This window comes from Callithrix jacchus, chromosome 2 (genome assembly GCF_049354715.1).
Source record: "Callithrix jacchus isolate 240 chromosome 2, calJac240_pri, whole genome shotgun sequence".
Lineage (NCBI taxonomy): Eukaryota > Metazoa > Chordata > Mammalia > Primates > Cebidae > Callithrix > Callithrix jacchus.
This window is the reverse complement of record NC_133503.1, coordinates 67,872,440-67,891,441: the sequence shown is the minus strand read 5'-3', so window position 1 is coordinate 67,891,441 and position 19,002 is coordinate 67,872,440. Positions and strand designations below refer to the sequence as shown.

Below are 19,002 nucleotides of genomic sequence, written 5' to 3'. Positions count from 1 at the left end.
AGCTTTCTTATTCCTTTTAGTATATATTTTGAGTTTTGTTTCTTTTAGATTGGTTAGACTTACCAGAGGCTTATCCTTTTCTGGATTTATCAAAGGACAATTTCTTACATTTATTTTTTAATCCTGTTAATTTATGACTTTTTAAAATTAAGTCCTCCGTGTTTTGAAAAGTAGTGTATGTGGTAGTTAACAGCATGAACTTTGTGGTCAGATTGTCTGGGTTTCAATCCTGGCTTTGCCACCTACTGTGACAGGATTCTGTTAATACCTCCGTTTCTTAATCTAAAATGGAAATAACAATATCTACCTTCAAATGTTGTGAGGGTTACATTAGTAAATGGAAAATGATTAAAGCAGTATCCAGGAAGTACTTTGCAGTGTTGGCTATTCTCTTTTATTATTCTGTTGTTCTCTAATTTCTTAAGCTGAATTCTCAGTTCATTCATTGTTGGCTTTTATTGTTTAATCACAGATATGTAAAGCTTTAATAAACTTTTCCCTGTGTACAATTCCTTAAGGTTTCATATTCATTTTCTCATTGTTTTTACTTTGTAATTTGATTGTTGTTTTGATCAAAGAATTAAAAGAGCATAAAAATTCTAATGTGATTAGATGATCTAGCAAAGACGATAAAAGGTATGTTAGAATTTCCTACTATAATAATTGTAGTTTTTTTTTTTTTGAGATGAAGTTTTGCTCTTGTCACCTGGACTGGAGTGCAGTGGCATGATCCTGGCTCATTATAACCTCTACCTCCTGGGTTCCAGCAATTCTCCTGCCTCAGCCTCCCAAATAGCTCAGATTATAGGTGCCTGCCAACATGCCCAGCTAACTTTTTGTATTTTTAGTACAGACAGTGTTTCACTATGCTGGCCAGGCTGGTCTTGAACTCTTGATCTCAGGTGGTCTACCTGCCTTGGCCTCCCAAAGTGCTGGGATTACCAGTGTGAGCCACCATGCCCAGCCATTTTAACCATTTTGAAGTATATAGCTCTGTGGCATTAAGTGCATTCACATTATTGTATGGTCATCACCACTATCCACGTCTAGAACATTTTCATATTCTGCAACTAAAACTCTGTACCCAATAAACACTAACTCTCCATTCCCTCATCCCTCAGCCCCTGGCAACTACCACTCTACTTTCTGTCTCTGTGAATTTGACTACTCTAGGTACCTCATATAAATGAAATCACACAATATTTGTCCTTTTGAGACTAGCTTATTTTACTCAATGTCTTCAAGGATCAACCATATTGTAGCATGCATCAGAAGTTCCTTCCTTTTGAAGGCTGAATAATATTTCATTGTATGGGATTCCATCGTACAGTGAAACCACATTTGTTCGTCTACTCACTGGCTGAAGGACACTGGGTTTGCTTCCAACTTTTGGCTACTGTGAATAATGCTGCTATGTACATGGGTGTACAAGTATCTGTTCGAGTTGCTGCTTTCGTTTCTATATACCCAGAAGTGGAATTGCTGCGTCACATGCTGATTCATGTTTGAATATTTGAGGAATCACCTTATGTTATGGCTTATTTTGGGAACTCAATTTTGTATCATCTTTTGATCACCCAAGAAGGGTTTATGAAGAGTTTATGTTTGATGCACTTGCTTATTTTACATATTTTCTTTTTCTTTGTTTTCTTTTTTTTTTTTGAGACAGAGTTTTGTGCTTGTTGCTCAGGCTGGACTGCAGTGGCATGACCTTGGCTCACTGCAACCTCTGTCTCCTGGGTTCTAGCGATTCTCCTGCCTCAGCCACCCGAGTATCGGGATTATAGGCATGTACCACCAAGCCCAGCTAATGTTTTGTACTTTTTTTTTCAGTAGAGATGGGGTTTTACCATGTTGGCCAGGCTGGTCTCAAACTCCTGACCTCAGGCAATCCACCCACCTCGGCCTCCCAAAGTGCTGGGATTACAGGCGTGAGCCATCGCACCTGGCCGCACTTTCATATCTTCTGTTGCTGTTGCAAATAAAGGCGGTGTGCACTGAAATTCCCAAGTGACTACTCTTTTTCCTGGGAACTTTGCACACATTGCTTACTGTCTTCTGACATTCAGTAGAGAGATGAAAATTTTGAGCCCTTTCTCATATGTTCTCTTTCAGTAGCTTTATTTTTTCCCCTGTTCATGGCTGCTTTGGGAAGTTTTAGAAGTTTATAGAAAAAAATAAAAGGAAAAAAATTGCCGTGTGTGGGTCTCTGCTTGAAATAGGGCATGTCTCTTTAATCACAGAAATTATTTTTCTCATCTGAGGAAAATTCCATTCTATTTTCTGTTGCTATGCAATACATTTAATATTGCTTGTTTGCATTTTTCTGGTTTCTCCTTTAGGAGCACCAATTAATTTTATCTTCAGTCTCCATTCTCTTTTCCTCCTATATTCTTTTTCATACCTTTCTTTTTCATCTATACCAGGGATTGGCAAACACTAGTCTGTGGCCTGGCCTATTTCTCTATGCCTGTGAGCTCAGAATGACTTTTACATTTTTAGAGGGTTATAAAAATGAACAAGAATATGTGACAAAGAACGCATGACCTGTAAAGCCTGAAATACTTGTTGTCTGCCCCTTTACAGGAAAAGTTTGCTGACCTCTGGTCTTCACCCCTGGGAAGCTTCTCGGATTCATTCTCTGCATCTGTAATTCTACTTTTTCTTACTGTGTGATTTCTGATGTTGGTTCTTTACCACTGTCTTCAGTGAACATTTCGGTTTCAATTACATTTGTAGGTTCTTGGCAATCTTCCTTATGCCATCTTCTTTTCAGCCACATAGTGGTCGTCTCATCTCAGGCTCTCTGCTTTCTGTGGCTTGTGCCTGTCCTTCACTGTTTTCTCCTAAGGCTCCAGGATGTTCTCCTGGTGTTTGTGTATTCCCTCTTTATGCACATTGGCGCATGGCAGAACTTGGCCAGACTCAGTCTTTTTTTTTTTTTTTTTTTTTTGAGACAGAGTCTCCGTCTGTTACCCAGGCTGATGTGCAGTGGAGTGATTTTGGCTCACTGCAACCTCTGCCTCCTGGGTTCAAGCGATTCCCCTGCCTCAGCCTCCCAAGTAGCTGGAATTACAGGCAAGCACCACTGCACCCAGTTAATTTTTTATATCTCAGTAGAGATAGGGTTTCACCATATTGGCCATGAGAGTCTCGTCTCCTGACCTTGTGATCCGCCTGCCCTGGCCTCCCAAAGTGCTGGGATTACAGGTGTCAGCCACCATGCCCAGCCCAGACTCAGTGCTTAATGACTGTCGTCGGTTCCCTCTCTACTTAGATGATGGTCAAGGACCTGCTCCCAATGTATCACTTCTGGGCACGTTTAGGGACGTAGCTTCTAACAATCCGATCCCCAGCTTTGGGCTGACTTTCCCTTAGTGCAGGTGTTAGCAAACTTCTGGTCGCGGCCTGTGTGCTCTGCTAGGTAAGAGTGGTTTTCACATTTTTTAAAAGAATTAAAAATAAATAAATAAATAAAAATTAAGAATAACATGTGACAGAGACCCACAAAACCTGAAATAGTTCCTAGATGATCTTTTACACAAAAAGTGGCCAAATGCTGCCCTAGAATATCTCTATACTGGTAGCATCTCCTCCTCCCTCCTGCTTGGTTCTCTCAACTGACGGCACGCATCCCACATCTGCAATCCCTGCAGGCACGACCACCTGCATGCTTCCCATCTCAGCTCCTACCTACAAGGTTTTACTCACTGGGCCTATAACTCAGAAGGAACCAACTAACCCCTGATTCTCGGCAATCTGTTTTTTCATAATGCTGTTTCTGTTCAGAGACAGAAAAATGCATGGAGGGGTTGTGGATGTCGGGGTGGAGGGAGTGGTGCTATTGGAGAACAGGAAGCAAGCTGCCAGAAAAGGGGATTGGTACCTACAACCAAGAGGGACGACTCTTATTGTCAGGTGACTGCCAACCCTAGATATCTTTGTTAAGGGTGAATAATGGGGGATGCAGCAGGCCTTCTTACTCTTACTCTTTTCTTCCTTTGTGGTTTTTTTTTTTTTTTGGTCAAAAGAATTCCCATGCAAAAAAAGAAGTTGTAAAATCACCAAGTGAAGGTTTAAAGATAATAACCTAGCATGATGATCTAGTTATATGTTAAATTAAAAAAACGCGATAGTTAATGTTACCTGTAATCATGTACTGTTTTTCTCGCACTCTCTAGTTGTTCGTTTGTTAACAGAATGTTCCTGGGGTCAGTTACGGTGAAGAAATGTTTGGCTCGTCCAGAGAAAGTGCTTTGATCCCATCGAGGTTCCCTGATGTTAATGTTTGGTGGCAGTTCTCCAGACATGGTCCCGGACTGCAAAGGGTCAAAAAGGCAAGTTCGTTTATGCAAGGCTTACAATGTCACTACATATTTAGAAACTTTAGAGTCACCCTAAATTTTCAAGTAAAGATTTACATACAATCCTATTTATAAAGATAATTTTGCTATAAAATGGCAAAAAGGCTATCTAAATTCACAGCTAACTTTGTCTATAAATCTCAATGGATCTTAACTAAATTTCAATCATTTCCTACATATTTCTCTTTATAAATACACAGTATTTTAATATTTACTTCTTGGATACCTAGAATTACTCTGGAGAAAACAAAGGTATGAAAAGTTTTAGGATGGGTGCAGTGGCTCACACCTGTATTCCCAGCACTTTGGGAGGTCAAGGAAGGAGGATCCTGTGAACCCAAAAGTTTGAGACCATGCTGGGCAGCATAGAAAGACCTCAACTCTACAAAGAAATTTTAAAAAATTATCCAGGCATGGTGGTGCCTGCCTATAGTCCCAGCTACTCAGGAGGCTGAGGTGGCAGGGGGGTGTGGGGATCACTAGAGCCCAAGAGTTGGAGGCTGTAGTGAGCTATGATCATGCTACTGTACTCCAGCCTGGGTGACAAAGTAAGACCATGTCTCTAAAAAACAAAAAGTTGAAAAATAGTAAGTGCTAGGTACGGTGGCTCATGCCTGTAATACCAGCAGTTTGGGAGGCTGAGGTGGGTGGATCATGAGGTCAGGAGATCGAGACCATCCTGAACAGCATGGTGAAACCCCGTCTCTACTAAAAATACAAAAATTAGCTGGCTGTGGTAGCGTGCGCCTGTAATCCCAGCTACTCAGGAGGCTGAGGCAGGAGAATGGCTTGAACCTGGGAGGTGGAGATTTCAGTGAGCTGAGATCATGCCACTGCACTCTAGCCAGCAACAGAGTGTGACTCCATCTAAAAATATAATAATAATAATAATAACAACAGTAACAGGATCTGAAGTTTGAACCCAGTTTTTGAGTGAAACAACCAATGTCAGACTACTAAAGTTGTTTAAAGCCTATTAAAATTGTTATTCCTATAATTTAGAGAAATGACTAATGATAAAAAAAAAGTTTACATGCTAAAAATTACACAACTAAAAAGGATGCAAATTCATTTAGCCGTCTTTAGTACATAAACCACCAATCAAAAATTAAAAATTATATTCTTCAAGCTACCAGGGACATAGTGGGAAAAACACATTCGCACAGCCCCGTGAATAGGAATAACTCTGTAGCATATAATTATCCTCATGAAATTTTTATTTTCTGGCTAGAGAGCCATTACTTTTTTCCAAAAGTAATTAATTTCTTTCTCTGAGTAATACATGTTTATTTTAGAACTGCCTTGTATTGTTATAATAGATGCTTACTGTGGTATTCTAAAAAATACAAGCTTATTACAGAAAATAAAGAATAAAGAAAGAAAATCTCCCATAATCCAGGCACTCTGAAATAATTGTTAATGTTTTGGTACATTTCCTCATAGACATTTTCTATACATGTTATTATACAATTTAAAAAATTAGTTGATATCACATTGTATATTTTAAGATCCTGATTTTTTTGTACGTATTTAATGAGCATCCTTGAGGTCGCTATTAATTTTGGATATATAACTACACCCTTAATGTTTTTTCTTAATTTTAATTTATTTTTTTACCAGGGAAAAGCACAAACGCAGTCCCCACTACCACAAATTATGAAGTCGAGTTTCCCACACTTGGGGAAATCACAGGGGTCCGCACATCCAGAGTGCAATGGATAAGCCTCGCTCTGGGAAAACCACCTTCATGATCATGGTATCTCCCCTGCCAGGCAAGTATCACCCTAAATGTTTAAGTGGTTTTTGGTTTTTCACCATGACACATAATGCTTATTATTCTTGTCTATGCATCTTTTTTCCTTACAGCTGGTGATTTCCTCAGACTAGCTCTCCCTGCATGATATTAGCAGGCCAAAGGATTTTAACCACTATGAAGTCTTCAAACCATGGCCTACTTACACCTCCTTCCCTTTCCTACGTTTCTCATACCAGCTTTAACTGTAATTCTCTTTTCCAGGTCACTTTTCCTTTAAGTTACTTTTTTAGTGCTTTCCAGGTTCTGAGGTATATTAAGATCTGGAATGTGAATGCTAGGCATTCTTGTAAGGTGTACTTTCTCAAAATCTCCAATTAACACATATCATGGACCACAGGATCAAAACTGAGCATGTAAGGTCTACAGATGTGAGGAATCTAGCGTACGGAAAACAGTAGGGCGGTGAGAGTGAGAAGGTAAAAATCAGCCTTGCTATCCCTAAAGCAGGCTGAGGTAACAGACACAGAGAAAGCCAGCTACAAAGCTAATGAGAAGCTATTTCCCCTAGGTCACAATGCAGCTATACAGTATTGTAACAGTTCTCTTTTTTTTGGAGTGACCACTGCTTTCTTATCTCACTGAGAAATCTTGTTCTCTATCATCACAGAGGGCCAGAAACTGCTACTTGCAATCATAACGAGAAGAATGAAACATCTCACTCTTGACACAGAAAGCAGGGTTTCCAGCCCAGGTGCAGAGTTTCAGATTAGGAAACTTTTGGACATAATATGACAAGTCTATCTTAACTTTGTAGTTTCCAAGGAAACAGGGATGTAGTATTAATAGTGAGAATTGTAGTTCAAAGGGAAGAGAGATCACTTGGTATTCAATTTTCTGAGAAAGTCTGTATCAGATACCACTGGGGAACATCACAGTTCACCTGGGCCCAAGGGCAGGCACAGGAGGGTAGAGGAGGGTGTGGGGAAGGAAATGGCTGATGGCCTCATGTACAGCCACAGGCTGGTGCCCATCAGCATGAGGTCCACACCCAGAGCACAGGCTGAATCCCATGCCTAGCCTTGTGCTGGACCTCCTGGAACAGAATCTCTAGAAGGAGCATAGCATTTGTCTTTTTAAAAAGCTCTCTCCAGGTGACTGTAATGTGTTCCACTGGTTCAGAACCATCGATCTGTGTCAGCAGCTTTGCAGGAATAAATAGTTCCCTGAGGAGGGGAGTTTACTGTGTACACTCTCTTCCTTGTTGCTACTACCATCATGGGATATAAGAAATGTATGTCATTGTATGGAGACATGTCTAAATTTAGAATTAGAATATATCAAATATATTACAAAAAGCAAAGAGTCCAGTTCATACATGAGACAGCAGCACTTTTCAGACTTGTCTACAGAGGCTTGGGCTTTGCTGAGGCATCTTAGCAACCTGCAGGGCATGTAGGGGAATTCAAGCAGGTGGGTTCACACACTGGTCCTTGTCCATGAGTCACATTCTGAACTTACAATTAGGTGTATTACTCGGCATTTGTTTCTATCCTTAGAGGTCATCAAATAAATGCCATATGTAATCATACAACCGAATAAGACAGATAATCTGGCCTAATTTCCTCCAATTTCTGAATGGGCCAATAAAAGATAGAATTCCTACCTTCAAGTAGATCATATTTCAAATGCATAACAGAATAAATTCTTAGCAGAAAAAAATCTGTTAGCTTTGTTTTTTTCTAAAAGGTCTAAAAAAACTGCTGCTATCTTTAATATCTATTTATTGAGCACCTATTATATGACAGACTCTTGAGCTGTAGCAGTGAACAAAGAAGACAAAAATTCCTGCCCTGTTGGAGCTGACACTGGCATGGCAGAGTGAAAGGAAAACAAGCAATAAACAAAAAAACACAAAAGATAAGTAAACTATTCATCACATTAGAAGGCAGTAAATGGTTTGGGGAAAATGAACAAACAAACAAACAAACATATCCAGAACAGATAAGAAGCATCATGAGCAGGGACTGTATTTTTAAATAGGGTAGTCAGGGCAGGTCTCATTGAGAAAGTAACACTGCAGCAAGATGAGAGGAAAGTGAGGAATTGAATCATGGAAAAGGCATTACCAAGACCTTAAGGCAGAAATGCGTCTGGTGTCTTCAAAGAATAGTAAGAACGCATGAGCTGGAGTGGAGTGAGGAAGCGGGAGATGGGAGATAAGGAGGTAAGAGAGGTAACGGTTTAGGGTGGAGTCAGACGATGTGGGCTGTGTAGTCACCACTAGGCCTTTGCATTTTACTCTGCAGAAAATGGGAGTCATTGGAGGGTTCTGATCAGAGGACTTAAATGAATGGACTCACAATTTAAAAGCCTCTCTTTGGCTGCTGTGTGGAGAACAGACAGTGGGGAGACAAGAGTCAAAGCAGGAGGAGCAGTTTCGAGGTTACTGCAGAGATCCAGACAGAGCTGGGGGCAGCACAGAGGTAGCAAGAGGTACTAGAATTCGGGGTATTTCTTTAATGGTGTCAGCAAGATTTCTCCACACTTTAGATGTGGGATGTGAAAGAAAGATGCATGGTTCCTAAGGTATTTGGTTAGAAAAACTGGAGCAGGAGAGGGCCTAGGGAGAAGACAGGAAGCTCAGATTTGCACGAAGTAAGTTTGAGACATCAAGTGGAGATGTCCAGCAGGAGCAGGTCTGAGTTCTGGGGAGAAGTCTAATCTGGAGGTTTCTGTGGAAGCTGTCAGACAGATATGATATTGAAAGTCATAAGACCTGATGAAATCACCAGGGAAGTGAAGGTAAATGGAGAAAAGATCCAAGGACTCTGGTGTGAAGAGGTCAGAAAGGACTGAAGGGACAGCAAAGTGGGCTGGAGAGTGACGGGCAGATGCAAAACCAGGAGAGGGTGGCAGCCTGAAAGATGAGAGGTCTATCAGTAGCCAGACTGGCCAAAAGGAAGACCTCTTGGTAGCTGGTCACTCATATTTTTGGATAGTGAAGTGGGAGGAGGTAGATTTAACAGCAATGATGGTGGTGGCAAGAAGGAACAATACATGAAACCGCCCCTCCTCAGGGAAATATTTATTCCTGCAAAGCTGCTGGTGCAGATCATTGGTTCTAAACCAATGGAACACATCAACATCACCTGGAGAGCTTTTTATAAAGACAAATATGATCTTCTTTCTAGAGGTTCTGATCCAGGAGGTCCAGCACAAGGCTGGGCATGGGATTCAGCATGCGCTCTGGGTGCGGACCTCATGCTGGATGGACACCAGGCTGTGGTTGTACTTGAGGCTGTGAGTCATTTTCTTCCCTCCACCCTTCTCTACCCTCCTGTGCCTGCCCTTGGGCCCCGGTGATCTGTGGTGTTCCCTGGTGGAGATCTGATACAGGTTTTTCTCAGAAACTTGAATACCAAGTAATCTCTCTTCCCTTTTAACTGTGATTCTCACCATTTTTTCCCCTTATGCTTAAAATAAATAATGAAAACAAAAATTAACACGTAGCTTTTATCGAATTCTAGTTCCTAATAACAAGCTATCTCTAATTTGTTAAATAAAAGGCAACCTTTAGGGCAAGTTGCTGCCATCATGGTCCCATTTTAGAATTGGTTACTTTATTTTTTATTTTTATTTTATTTTCTGAGACAGGATCTCACTCTGTCACCCAAGCTGTAGTGCTGTGGTGCCATCGCAGCTCACTGCAGCCTTGACGTCCTGGGCTCAGGTGATCCTCCCACCTCAGCCTCCTGAGTAGCTGGGACTACAGGCATCTGTAACCCTGCCCAGCTAGTTTTTTATTTTTAAAATTTTTGTATTGTTCGTGGAGACAGGGTTATACTATGTTGCCCATGCTGGTCTCGAACTCCTGGACTGAAGTGATCTGCCCACCCTAGCCTCCCCTAATGCTGGGATTACAGGTGTGAGTCACTGCATCCAGCCAAAAATATGATTACTCTATAAAATATAAGTATTATCATGCATAAGAGCTGGGTAGCCTTAATGATTTATCCAATGTGCTTATTATGTGGAAGCCGAGGTCCAGAGGGGAAATAGCTTGCCCAGCTTGCATGGCAGATGCTGATGGCAGAACAAAGTCTGGGAGAACTCAAAGAAGGACCAGCCTCCAGGGCACTGGCCTGCTTTCCATTTACCACTCTCTTCTAGCAATTTTTCTTGAAGTATGACACCAATTAATGTCTGCAGAGAACTGTATCTTGCCCCTCCCTACATTTTCCTTTAAATAAAAATGTGACCTTTACACTATCAAGTTCTGTACTACAAAAAGCTTAAGGTTACTCTATAGCACAAGTGATCAGGAATGCTGGGGAGGCCTCACAAAAAAATGTCTTCTTTAGCAGGCAAGGAAAATGGAGAGAGATGGAGAGGAGAACCCTAACATTTTAAGTATTTCTATTACATACAAGGAATTCAGCTAGATGCTGGCCTAACCTTGCAATGTTAGAGAATATTCTATCTCATTTCTCGCAACAGTGTGATTTAGACATCCTATGAACATTTCGCAGTCTGAAGGATCAAGATTCTGGGATGTCACTCAAAGCCACCCTATCTTTCCAGCGAGGGAAGAAGTAGGGGTGCTTGACTCCAACTGCTTATCTGCAGACTCCAGTCAAATCCACCAAAACCCCAGCACTGGAAGCTTCTACTGCATGTACTTGTGATGGGCAGAATAACGGCCGCCAAAGAGGTCCCATTCTACTCCCCAGAAGCTGTGAATATGTTACTTTACATGGTGCAGGGACTTTGTTACATGATTAAGTTAAGGATCTTGAGAGATGGGGAGATGGTCCTGGATTATTTCGTGGGCCCAATGTCAACACAAAGCTCCCTATAAGAGAAGGAAGGAGGCCGGGCGCGGTGGCTCATGCCTGTAATCCCAGCACTTTGGGAGGCTGAGACAGGTGGATCACAAGCTCAGGAGTTCGAGACCAGCCTGGCCAACATGGTGAAACCCTGTCTCTACTAAAGACACAAAAACATTAGCTGGGCATGGTGGTGGGCACCTGTAATCCCAGCTACTGAGGGGACTGAGGCAGGAGAATCACCTGAACCCGGGAGGTGGAGATTGCAGTGAGCTGAGATCGCGCCACTGCAGTCCAGCCTGGGCGACAGAGCAAGACTCTGCTTCAAAAAAAAAAAAAAAAAAAAAAAAGAAGGAAGGAGGCAGGAGAGGCAGAGCCAGAGAAATAGACACAGGGACAAGCAGAGGTTGGAGTGATGCTGGGCTGTGAGCTGCAACCCCTCCCAGGGAAGGGGGCTCTGCCCTAGAGCCACCAGAAGGAAGGCCTGCTTGTTCCAGATTTCTGACCTCCAGAAAGCTAAGATAATTCATTTGTGTTGTTTTAAGCTACTTAAATATGTAGAAATTTGTTATAACAGCAATAGGAAATGAATACAACACTGTTTCCTCTACCTAAGGATTTCAAGTTGTACTATAGTGGCATAAGAAATACCAGTTGGGTTTGATAATCTGTGTTCTCCTGTTCCCAGAATAAAAAAAAAAAAAATACAGACTAACCAGGAATGCCACATTAGCATTCTCACAAAAACAGCTGATCTCAAATCAGATAACATTTTAATTATTAACCATGACCCCATGTTTCAATTAGGTAAGCCTTCTTTCATGCATGAGCTTACTTCCACCTTCAAGCACAGGAATAGCTTGCACTCCAAGTAAATTGATCTATTTTTAAAAAACAGGAGTCCCACTTAAAAAACAAACAAACACCAAAACTTATTTCCTATTCCATATTAAAATCAACAGCACTGAGGGTGGTGGCACGTGCCTGTAATCCCAGCTACTTGGGACACAGATGGAAGGACTGCTTGAACTTTGGAGACTGGAGACCAAATGGGGCAACGTAGTAACTTATCTCTAAAATCAATGGGGCCTAGCAAGCGTGCTGACACGGAGCGCTCCTTATGCATGGGGCCTGGGCTGAGGAGGGTGTGCCTAGGCACGCCCTGGGCTGCCTCCACTTTGTGCCGGGAGTCTATTCAGGGAGCGAAATGCTGGCATCCCTAGGCCTTAGCTGCTATGTGGGGATCCCCAGGGTGTGCCCCCCTTCCATCCATCAGGGTGAGGGCTGGCCAGGCCACTTGGCTGGTCTGCAGCATCCCAGCATGCACCTGCTGGCCCTGTGGCCAGGCAAGGCAGAGATGCACTGAGGGCATCTGCCCCACACACCTGGTGCTGATGGATCAGCAGGACTGGGTCATGGGGCAGTGCTGCCAAGGGCACCATTGTGGGGAGGGAATGAGGTCCTGGGGTGGGGGCGATGGTGCAGGAATAGCCTTGGTTTTCCTGTGGTCTGGTTGATGCAGCCGTCCATCTGGCAATTTAAGGACCTTGGGCTTGCCCAAGAATTGAAATTGGGCAAGGATCAGACATCTTTCTTGAGAAGTGTCTTGAGCATTGCTCATAGTCTTTCATGACCTAAAATAGGGACAATGTTAGGACAGATGCTTCTCAACTCTGGATTTCTGCAGACTGCACTGGAGGAAGTCATCATGTTGCAGCACCTTGTGATGACACTGGGGACAGTGTGAATAATCATGAAACCACAGAGGCTTCAAAAAGAAAGTTTTGGAGAACACGATATTTGTGTTCCCATTGCAGATGCAGCAAGGATAATGAAAAATGTCCCTAAGAGGGATAGACTGCACAGGACGCCAAATGTATTTAAAAGCATGTGGGTGCATCAGTTTCACGGCACCTGAAGGAAGTGAAATGCCAGGGAGAGTGAGGAGACAGTCAGTGGGGAGGATGCTCTCTTTGCCTTGTCTACCTGAGGCTTTGAGAGTTCTGTGGAGTGCTGGGGCAGTACCTTCAGGCATTTAGAGAGGCCAGGAGACAGGGGAGCAAGCCTCAGCCCACCACAGACACAGAGGGACCCAGGGAAGCTGTGGAAGAGGCTTGCTGAGCTGTTACTAGCTGCGGCTTCAGGACCGCAGAAAGGTAGCAGCAAAACGTTATGGTTAATGCAGTGGCACACTGGCAGGTTTCTCATGTCCAGCAAGCTCTATTTTCATGATCTGAATAAATGGTGGAATGGGGCACAAAGGGAAGAGAAAGGGTCTAGGACAGACACACTAGAAGGAAATGATTGGTGACAGGTGGTCTCTGTCTATTTCAATAGCTGTAATGTGGCTTCCTGGTACTTGGTCAGTTGAGGTGTTAATTCTAAGAATCTTTTTCATGAATGGTTTTAAAGAAATATTTGGATTTTAAAGCTATTAAGACATTTTGGTGGGGTATGAGAAAAAAGTGGGACTTAAAATTCTGTGGTTGGCTGATGCCATTTATGCTAAGAAGAAAAGTGACTTTAAGGTTTTATCACACAAAGATGTTCTCACAATGTTGTTGGCTATCTGGAACTGTTAATAATTGTAACACTATACTGCATTTAAATGAACAGATATTTTACAGATGATATATGCCGAAAAGTTAATTTACCCCAAAAAGGGACAGAAATAATCCTGTAGAGAAATTACAAACTGCCTAAATTCAATCTCTTAACTAAGGTTTTCAGTAAATATAGTTTCATGTAGTCTCATCCCAATATATTTCTCAAAGTCTTTTTTTTATTCATTCACAAACAAAATTAACTTATGCCATCTGTATCCACTGAAGGCCTCTTATGTACTCAATAATGGCTTGGTCCTGGGTTTGCAAAGACCCAACACACAGCTGTTTTTTTCTGGCTGGTTCCTGCTGATGGACAACCCTGCCCTGTGGCATAATCTCTGTAGCATCTACCCTGATAACCTATGGAATGAGAACTGGACTTAAGCAAATATAATCTAGATTTCCGTCCTGATTGTATCATTTCTTTTCTAGACATCTCTGAGCCTCAATTTTGTCATCTATATAACAGAGATAAGAGTTGGCTCATAGAGTTGATAGGATTAGCAAACTGAGGAGTATAAGAGGCCTTTATTACTCTTTATTAAAGTGCCAAACAAAAGTGGGATCATTGTTAACAAGCTGGTTTTCCATGAGTTGAAGCTCCTGTCCTCACTGGCCATAGTCCTATGCATAAATACAGCTCCAGGTGCTGGGAATGGCTGCCTGAGCTTCCTGAAGATTCTCAGACACAGATAAGAAAAATAATTTATCTTCAAAATAAACTTTATTTCAAATTTTTAGCTGCATGTTAAGAACATGCTTAACTGCTGGAGAAAATTTTATTTTCCAAAATTTTGTAGAAAACAAGGCCAGACACAGTGGCTCACACCTGTAATCCCAGCACTTTGGGAGGCTGAGGCGAGTGGATCACGAGGTCAGGAGATCGAGACCATCCTGGCTAACATGGTGAAAACCCGTCTCTACTAAAATACAAAAAACTAACTATCCAGACATGGTGGCATGTGCCTGTAGTCCCAGCTACTCAGGAGGCTGAGGCAGGGGAATCGCTTGAACCTGGGAGGCGGAGGTTGCAGTGAACTGAGATCGCGCCACTGCATTCCAGTCTGGTGACAGAGCTAGACTCTGTCTCAAAAAAGAAAAGAAAACAAGTTAGCAGGGAATGTGCTTTATCAGGAATTAGTAACAAAGACCTTTAATCTCGGCTAAAGATTAACAATGACAACTACGTTATTAAGCTAGGAACCTGTTGGTTAAAACTACTGTATTTTGAAAGAGTTATGAAAGGGTCTGATTGCCCAGTTTGTTTAGCTGGGGCCAGGCAGGTGTGAACAGCTTGTCAGTCACTGCTGTTACTGTCCAGGGGACATGATAGAGCACCCAGACACTAGGCTTTCCATGCATTGTTAGATTGCTAAATCCTTATGACAGCCCTCCAAGATATTTTCCCATTCTACAGAGCCACTTGGAGAAATTTAGTACTGTGCCCAAGATGACACAATCTTCACAGTTCTCTCTGACTTTGAAACTCAATTCTGAACCCTCAGAGGCCAGAGATGTGTCTGCAAAGGACAATCACACTAACTCAAGGAGCCTAAAGAGCAAATTTCCTGATTTCTGTTTGGGCTGGTCATCTGCACACTTTTCTTATGGGTGTGGCCACATAGGAGATCAAATTACAGATCAGAAAGCTGAATTCTGTGCAAAGCATTAGATTCATTCAAAGGGTGTTTCCACTCAGCAATGGATTTGTGTTGCATATGCTTCCCTATTCCAGGAACAGCCCTGCATGGAGACGTGGGGCCTGCCTAGAATCAGGAAGACATGGAGAATCAATGCCTCCTGCCTTTCCCACTGCCATGTCCTCCCCTCCAATGCAGATCCCACTATTTTATTAACTTTAAAACACCCATGTAACAGGTCATATTCCAGTCCTCAAGATCAACTATGAATGTGGATTTCTTAAGCAATATCTTAGCTTTGTGCAGTGGCAGTATCGTAGCCCACAAAGTTTATCCAAGGTGCAATTATTGCTAATTGAAAACTTAAGCAGTATCTTAGGATGGGTGATGTTCTTATCAGTTAAAAAACATTCTATTGATTTTTATTTGAGATGGTGGTATCAGCCTGCAAAAAATGACAAATACTACAAACTAATATTGTAGACACATTTGGATGAAGTGTTACCATCCACTTATAAGAATCAACTCAGAGATGATGTATACCAAAGTCTATAAAACGATTTTACAAATTAACAGCTGCTAAAGAAAAACTTAGTAACTCTGATTGTGTAATTAAGCGTAGGTTTGATACATTTTCTAACTTAATGATTTTTCACTTTCTGGACAACAGCCCTTTGTTCTCCCCCTTTTTAAAAATAAATTCACTACATCTGATTTCTTACTTTTAATCACAAAGGAAAAACTGGTCACACTCAAGGTTCTGCTCTAACTGAATGCAGCTCACCACTGCTACACAACAGGATACAGACGCCTAGCCTTCAAGAACAAAGCTGGATGATGGATCTGCTCTTACAGCCTTTGCTGCCCTGGCTGTCTTCTCAGCTTTCTTTGCAGGAAGTGAGGAGCAGGAAGGGATATTCCCTGCTAGTTGGTGCCTTCCTGTATCCATCCCCATGGGATTTCATACAACTTTTACAGAAAATTAAGAACATGCTAAACACATCACTGATCCTGAATTATGACACCCTTTGTCATATAGGTTCCTCTCTGAAAACTGTAACCATAGGTATCATTTTCTGAACATCCATGTGGTCTGAAAGCCCCAGTCTAATCTCTGAATACCTACTGAGCTGAGATAACATCTCCGCCCTGCCAAACACTGCAGTTTTGAAAGTGAGACACCTGCTCGGTGCTGAGGGGAGAAAGGACCTGCTTGAGGTCCCAGAACTTCTTGGGAGCCACCCCATTCATCCTCCCAAACAGTTCCCTGTCATCTTTTATATCAAGCCTGAGGCTATAGGAGCTGCAAAGCCCCCCTCATTTACCTGCATACTCCCTGAGCACCTATAACAACGCCTGGAACATTGAAGCAGTTCAGTTAACGGGGAGTGGACAAAGGAGAATCCAGAGGCACCCAAGTCAAAATCTAGAAGTCAAGGCAGAAGGCAGAATAGTATTATGATAAATGTACAAGTAAAAAGCTATGGGGGTTCCGAAAAGACTTGCCTATGGAGCAGCTAAGTGCCCAAGCTCTGGAGTCAAGCAGATCTAGGCTTTTTCATTCAGGCAGTCAACAAATATCCATTGAGGGCCTTCTTGGTGCAGGCAATTGTTAGGTGCAGGGGATAGATAGGCTTAACAAGACCAAATAGGCCCTGTTCACACAAGGGGAAGAAAACAAGTAAATACCTTTAATTTCAACTAGTGACAAAAGACACTAAAGAAAAAGCCCAGAGTTTGTGTTACAAAGGATGTATGTGGGGATGAGGGTGCAATTTTAGACAGCATAGTCAAGGAGAAGCATCTTTGAGAACGCAGTATTTATGACTGGGACTCAGATGGCCTTGTACTATGGATGGCCAGCTATGTGACCTTGGGCAGGTTACTCAACCTCTCTGAGCCCCAGTTTTCTCATCTGGATTACAGAGCCAACACCCAATACCTTGAAGGGCTGGAAGAGTATAAAAGTCTGTGAACCTAAGCCAGCTGGCACGCACTTAGTACACTGTTTATTGTCATTCTGGGCAGGTTAGAGGCCTGTGACAGATGTCAAAGCTCAGGAGAAAAGCGTTAAAATGCAAGGTCCCCGTGGGACCAACCACTATTCCAAGAATCGACTTCCTTGTACATCGCCTCCCTACCGGATTGCGAGTTCTAGGGCAGGGACCAGGTGGGCTCCACTCCAACCTCCAGCACCAGCAGTCAAAATCGAGAGCGCGGGGAGTCGGGCCAGACTCTGGGCCACCTGGCCGCCGCTGTCCCCAAGGCGGCCATCTTGGTGTCCCCGTGGCGGGTTCGCCACGCTGCCGCCGGGGACAGCGCGGCCAGGCGCGCAAGGGAGGGGCGGAGGGCGCTTCCCGCCGGGGACGAGGCCTAGGGATGCTGGGCCTCGGTATGCTGGAAGCTAGGAGCTGTCCGGCGGCAGGACGGCAGGGATCCCCAGGTGCAGGGACCCCCAGCCCGCCAAGGGGCTTCCGACCTCCGAACCCAGGGTCTCGTGCAGCCGGACCGCGGGTGCACGGCCGGAGCCTACGCGCCTGCGCCAGGCCCCCTGAGCGCTTCCCACCCACCCGGCTGGGCCTGATGCCCGCGACTCACCGCTTCCCCCGGGCCACCGCCCGCGCCGCTCGCAGGTCCAGCTCAGCGCAGCCTCTACCGCCACCGGAAGCGCTTCTCCCGCCACAGCGGGCCCGCGCGTCCCCGGAGCGCGTCCTCGCGTCGGCCTTTGAGCGCGCGCCCGGGCCCAGGAGCCAAGAGGCCCCGGGGCCCGCCCTCCCGGTCCAGGCCTGGCCCCACGCCCGCGCCTCCCTTCTGGGTTCGCGACCGCGCTCTGTCTCCACCAGGAACTCCAAGCCCAACCTCATGGTGGTGTGGGGCTCTGCGCGGGCCGAGGCCGCTGTTTTCCATTTGGGTTTCGCTTAAGGGGCTGCTTCTTTATCATTTCTTTGTTCCCAGGGCCTGGCGTAGCCAGCATCCATTCATGCACTCAGTCATTTACCCAATTAAAGTGTGGAGCTTGGCAAGACTGGTGCTACAAGGTGATTTTAGGACTTTAGTGCCACGACCTGATTTATGTCTTTAAAAAAAATCACTCGGTCTCCTTTATGGAGAACAGGCTGTGTGGAAGGCGATGTGCAGGCAGAGAGGCTGAGAGACTGCTTAGCGAGCTGCTGTGGTTATCCAGGAAAGGAATCGTGGTGCTTTGGACCAGGTTGATAACCTGGGACTATTTAGAGGGCAAATGAAATCTAATAAATGGTGAATTACATAATAAATTACATTGAAAGATTCCATTTTTAAAGATGTAAATTCTCTCCCAAATGACCTGTGACAATTCCAGAAAAAAATGTTGACAACACTGGTGCTTGTAGTGGAGTGAGTGTTGTAACTGCACAGCCGGGCTATAAAATGTATATGAAAAAATAAAGAGCCAGAAATAGCCAGACAAGGTTTGAAGAAAAGAGCAAGGCAGAGTGACTTGTCCTACAGATAGAAAACTTGTTATAAAACAACAGTAAATAAGAAAGGTGGTGTGTTCGCTCCGGGGTCAACAAAGAGCTTCATGCAGCTAAATAGAGTTGCCAGCCATGTAGAAACCTGTACATGTAGAAACCTGCTGTAAGTTGGCATCACAGGTCAGGAGAGAAAAGTTAGATATTCATTAAACATTACTGTATAATACAGGAAACTCAACTCCAGGTGGATTAATGATCCAGGTGGGGAAAACAAAACTTCTGAAACTTAAGCAATATGTCACAGATATTTTAAGTGGTATTTCTTATCCTTCAAATACCTATGAATGTTTAACTA

The 19,002-nt window shown here is 43.4% G+C and overlaps 1 protein-coding gene and 2 non-coding genes across 8 annotated transcripts in view; 1 reads left to right on the top strand and 2 right to left on the bottom strand.

Annotated features, from left to right (window-relative positions):
- SFXN1 (sideroflexin 1) overlaps nt 1–17,870 on the bottom strand; it is a 47,749-nt gene extending 29,879 nt beyond the window's left edge. For 2 of the 6 annotated variants that reach the window (XM_002744535.7, XM_054251851.2), the window contains exons 1-2: nt 17,791–17,870; nt 4,147–4,319 (exon numbers count right to left, since the gene is read on the bottom strand). In XM_002744535.7, coding sequence (XP_002744581.3) covers nt 4,147–4,310 — 164 coding nt within the window. In that variant the 5' untranslated portion in view covers nt 4,311–4,319; nt 17,791–17,870. Of the gene's footprint in view, nt 1–4,146; nt 4,320–16,517; nt 16,619–17,333 lie in introns of all 6 variants that reach the window. The other 4 variants (XM_017969663.4, XM_078364584.1, XM_008990561.5 and 1 more) reach the window with 4 other exon arrangements.
- Nucleotides 5,982–6,144, bottom strand: LOC118151691 (U1 spliceosomal RNA). The gene has a single exon (XR_004740130.2). It is a non-coding gene; the product is annotated as a U1 spliceosomal RNA (small nuclear RNA).
- On the top strand, nt 15,487–15,634 carry LOC118151764 (U4 spliceosomal RNA). Its single transcript, XR_008479861.1, has one exon. It is a non-coding gene; the product is annotated as a U4 spliceosomal RNA (small nuclear RNA).
- Nucleotides 17,871–19,002: the final 1,132 nt, after the last annotated feature.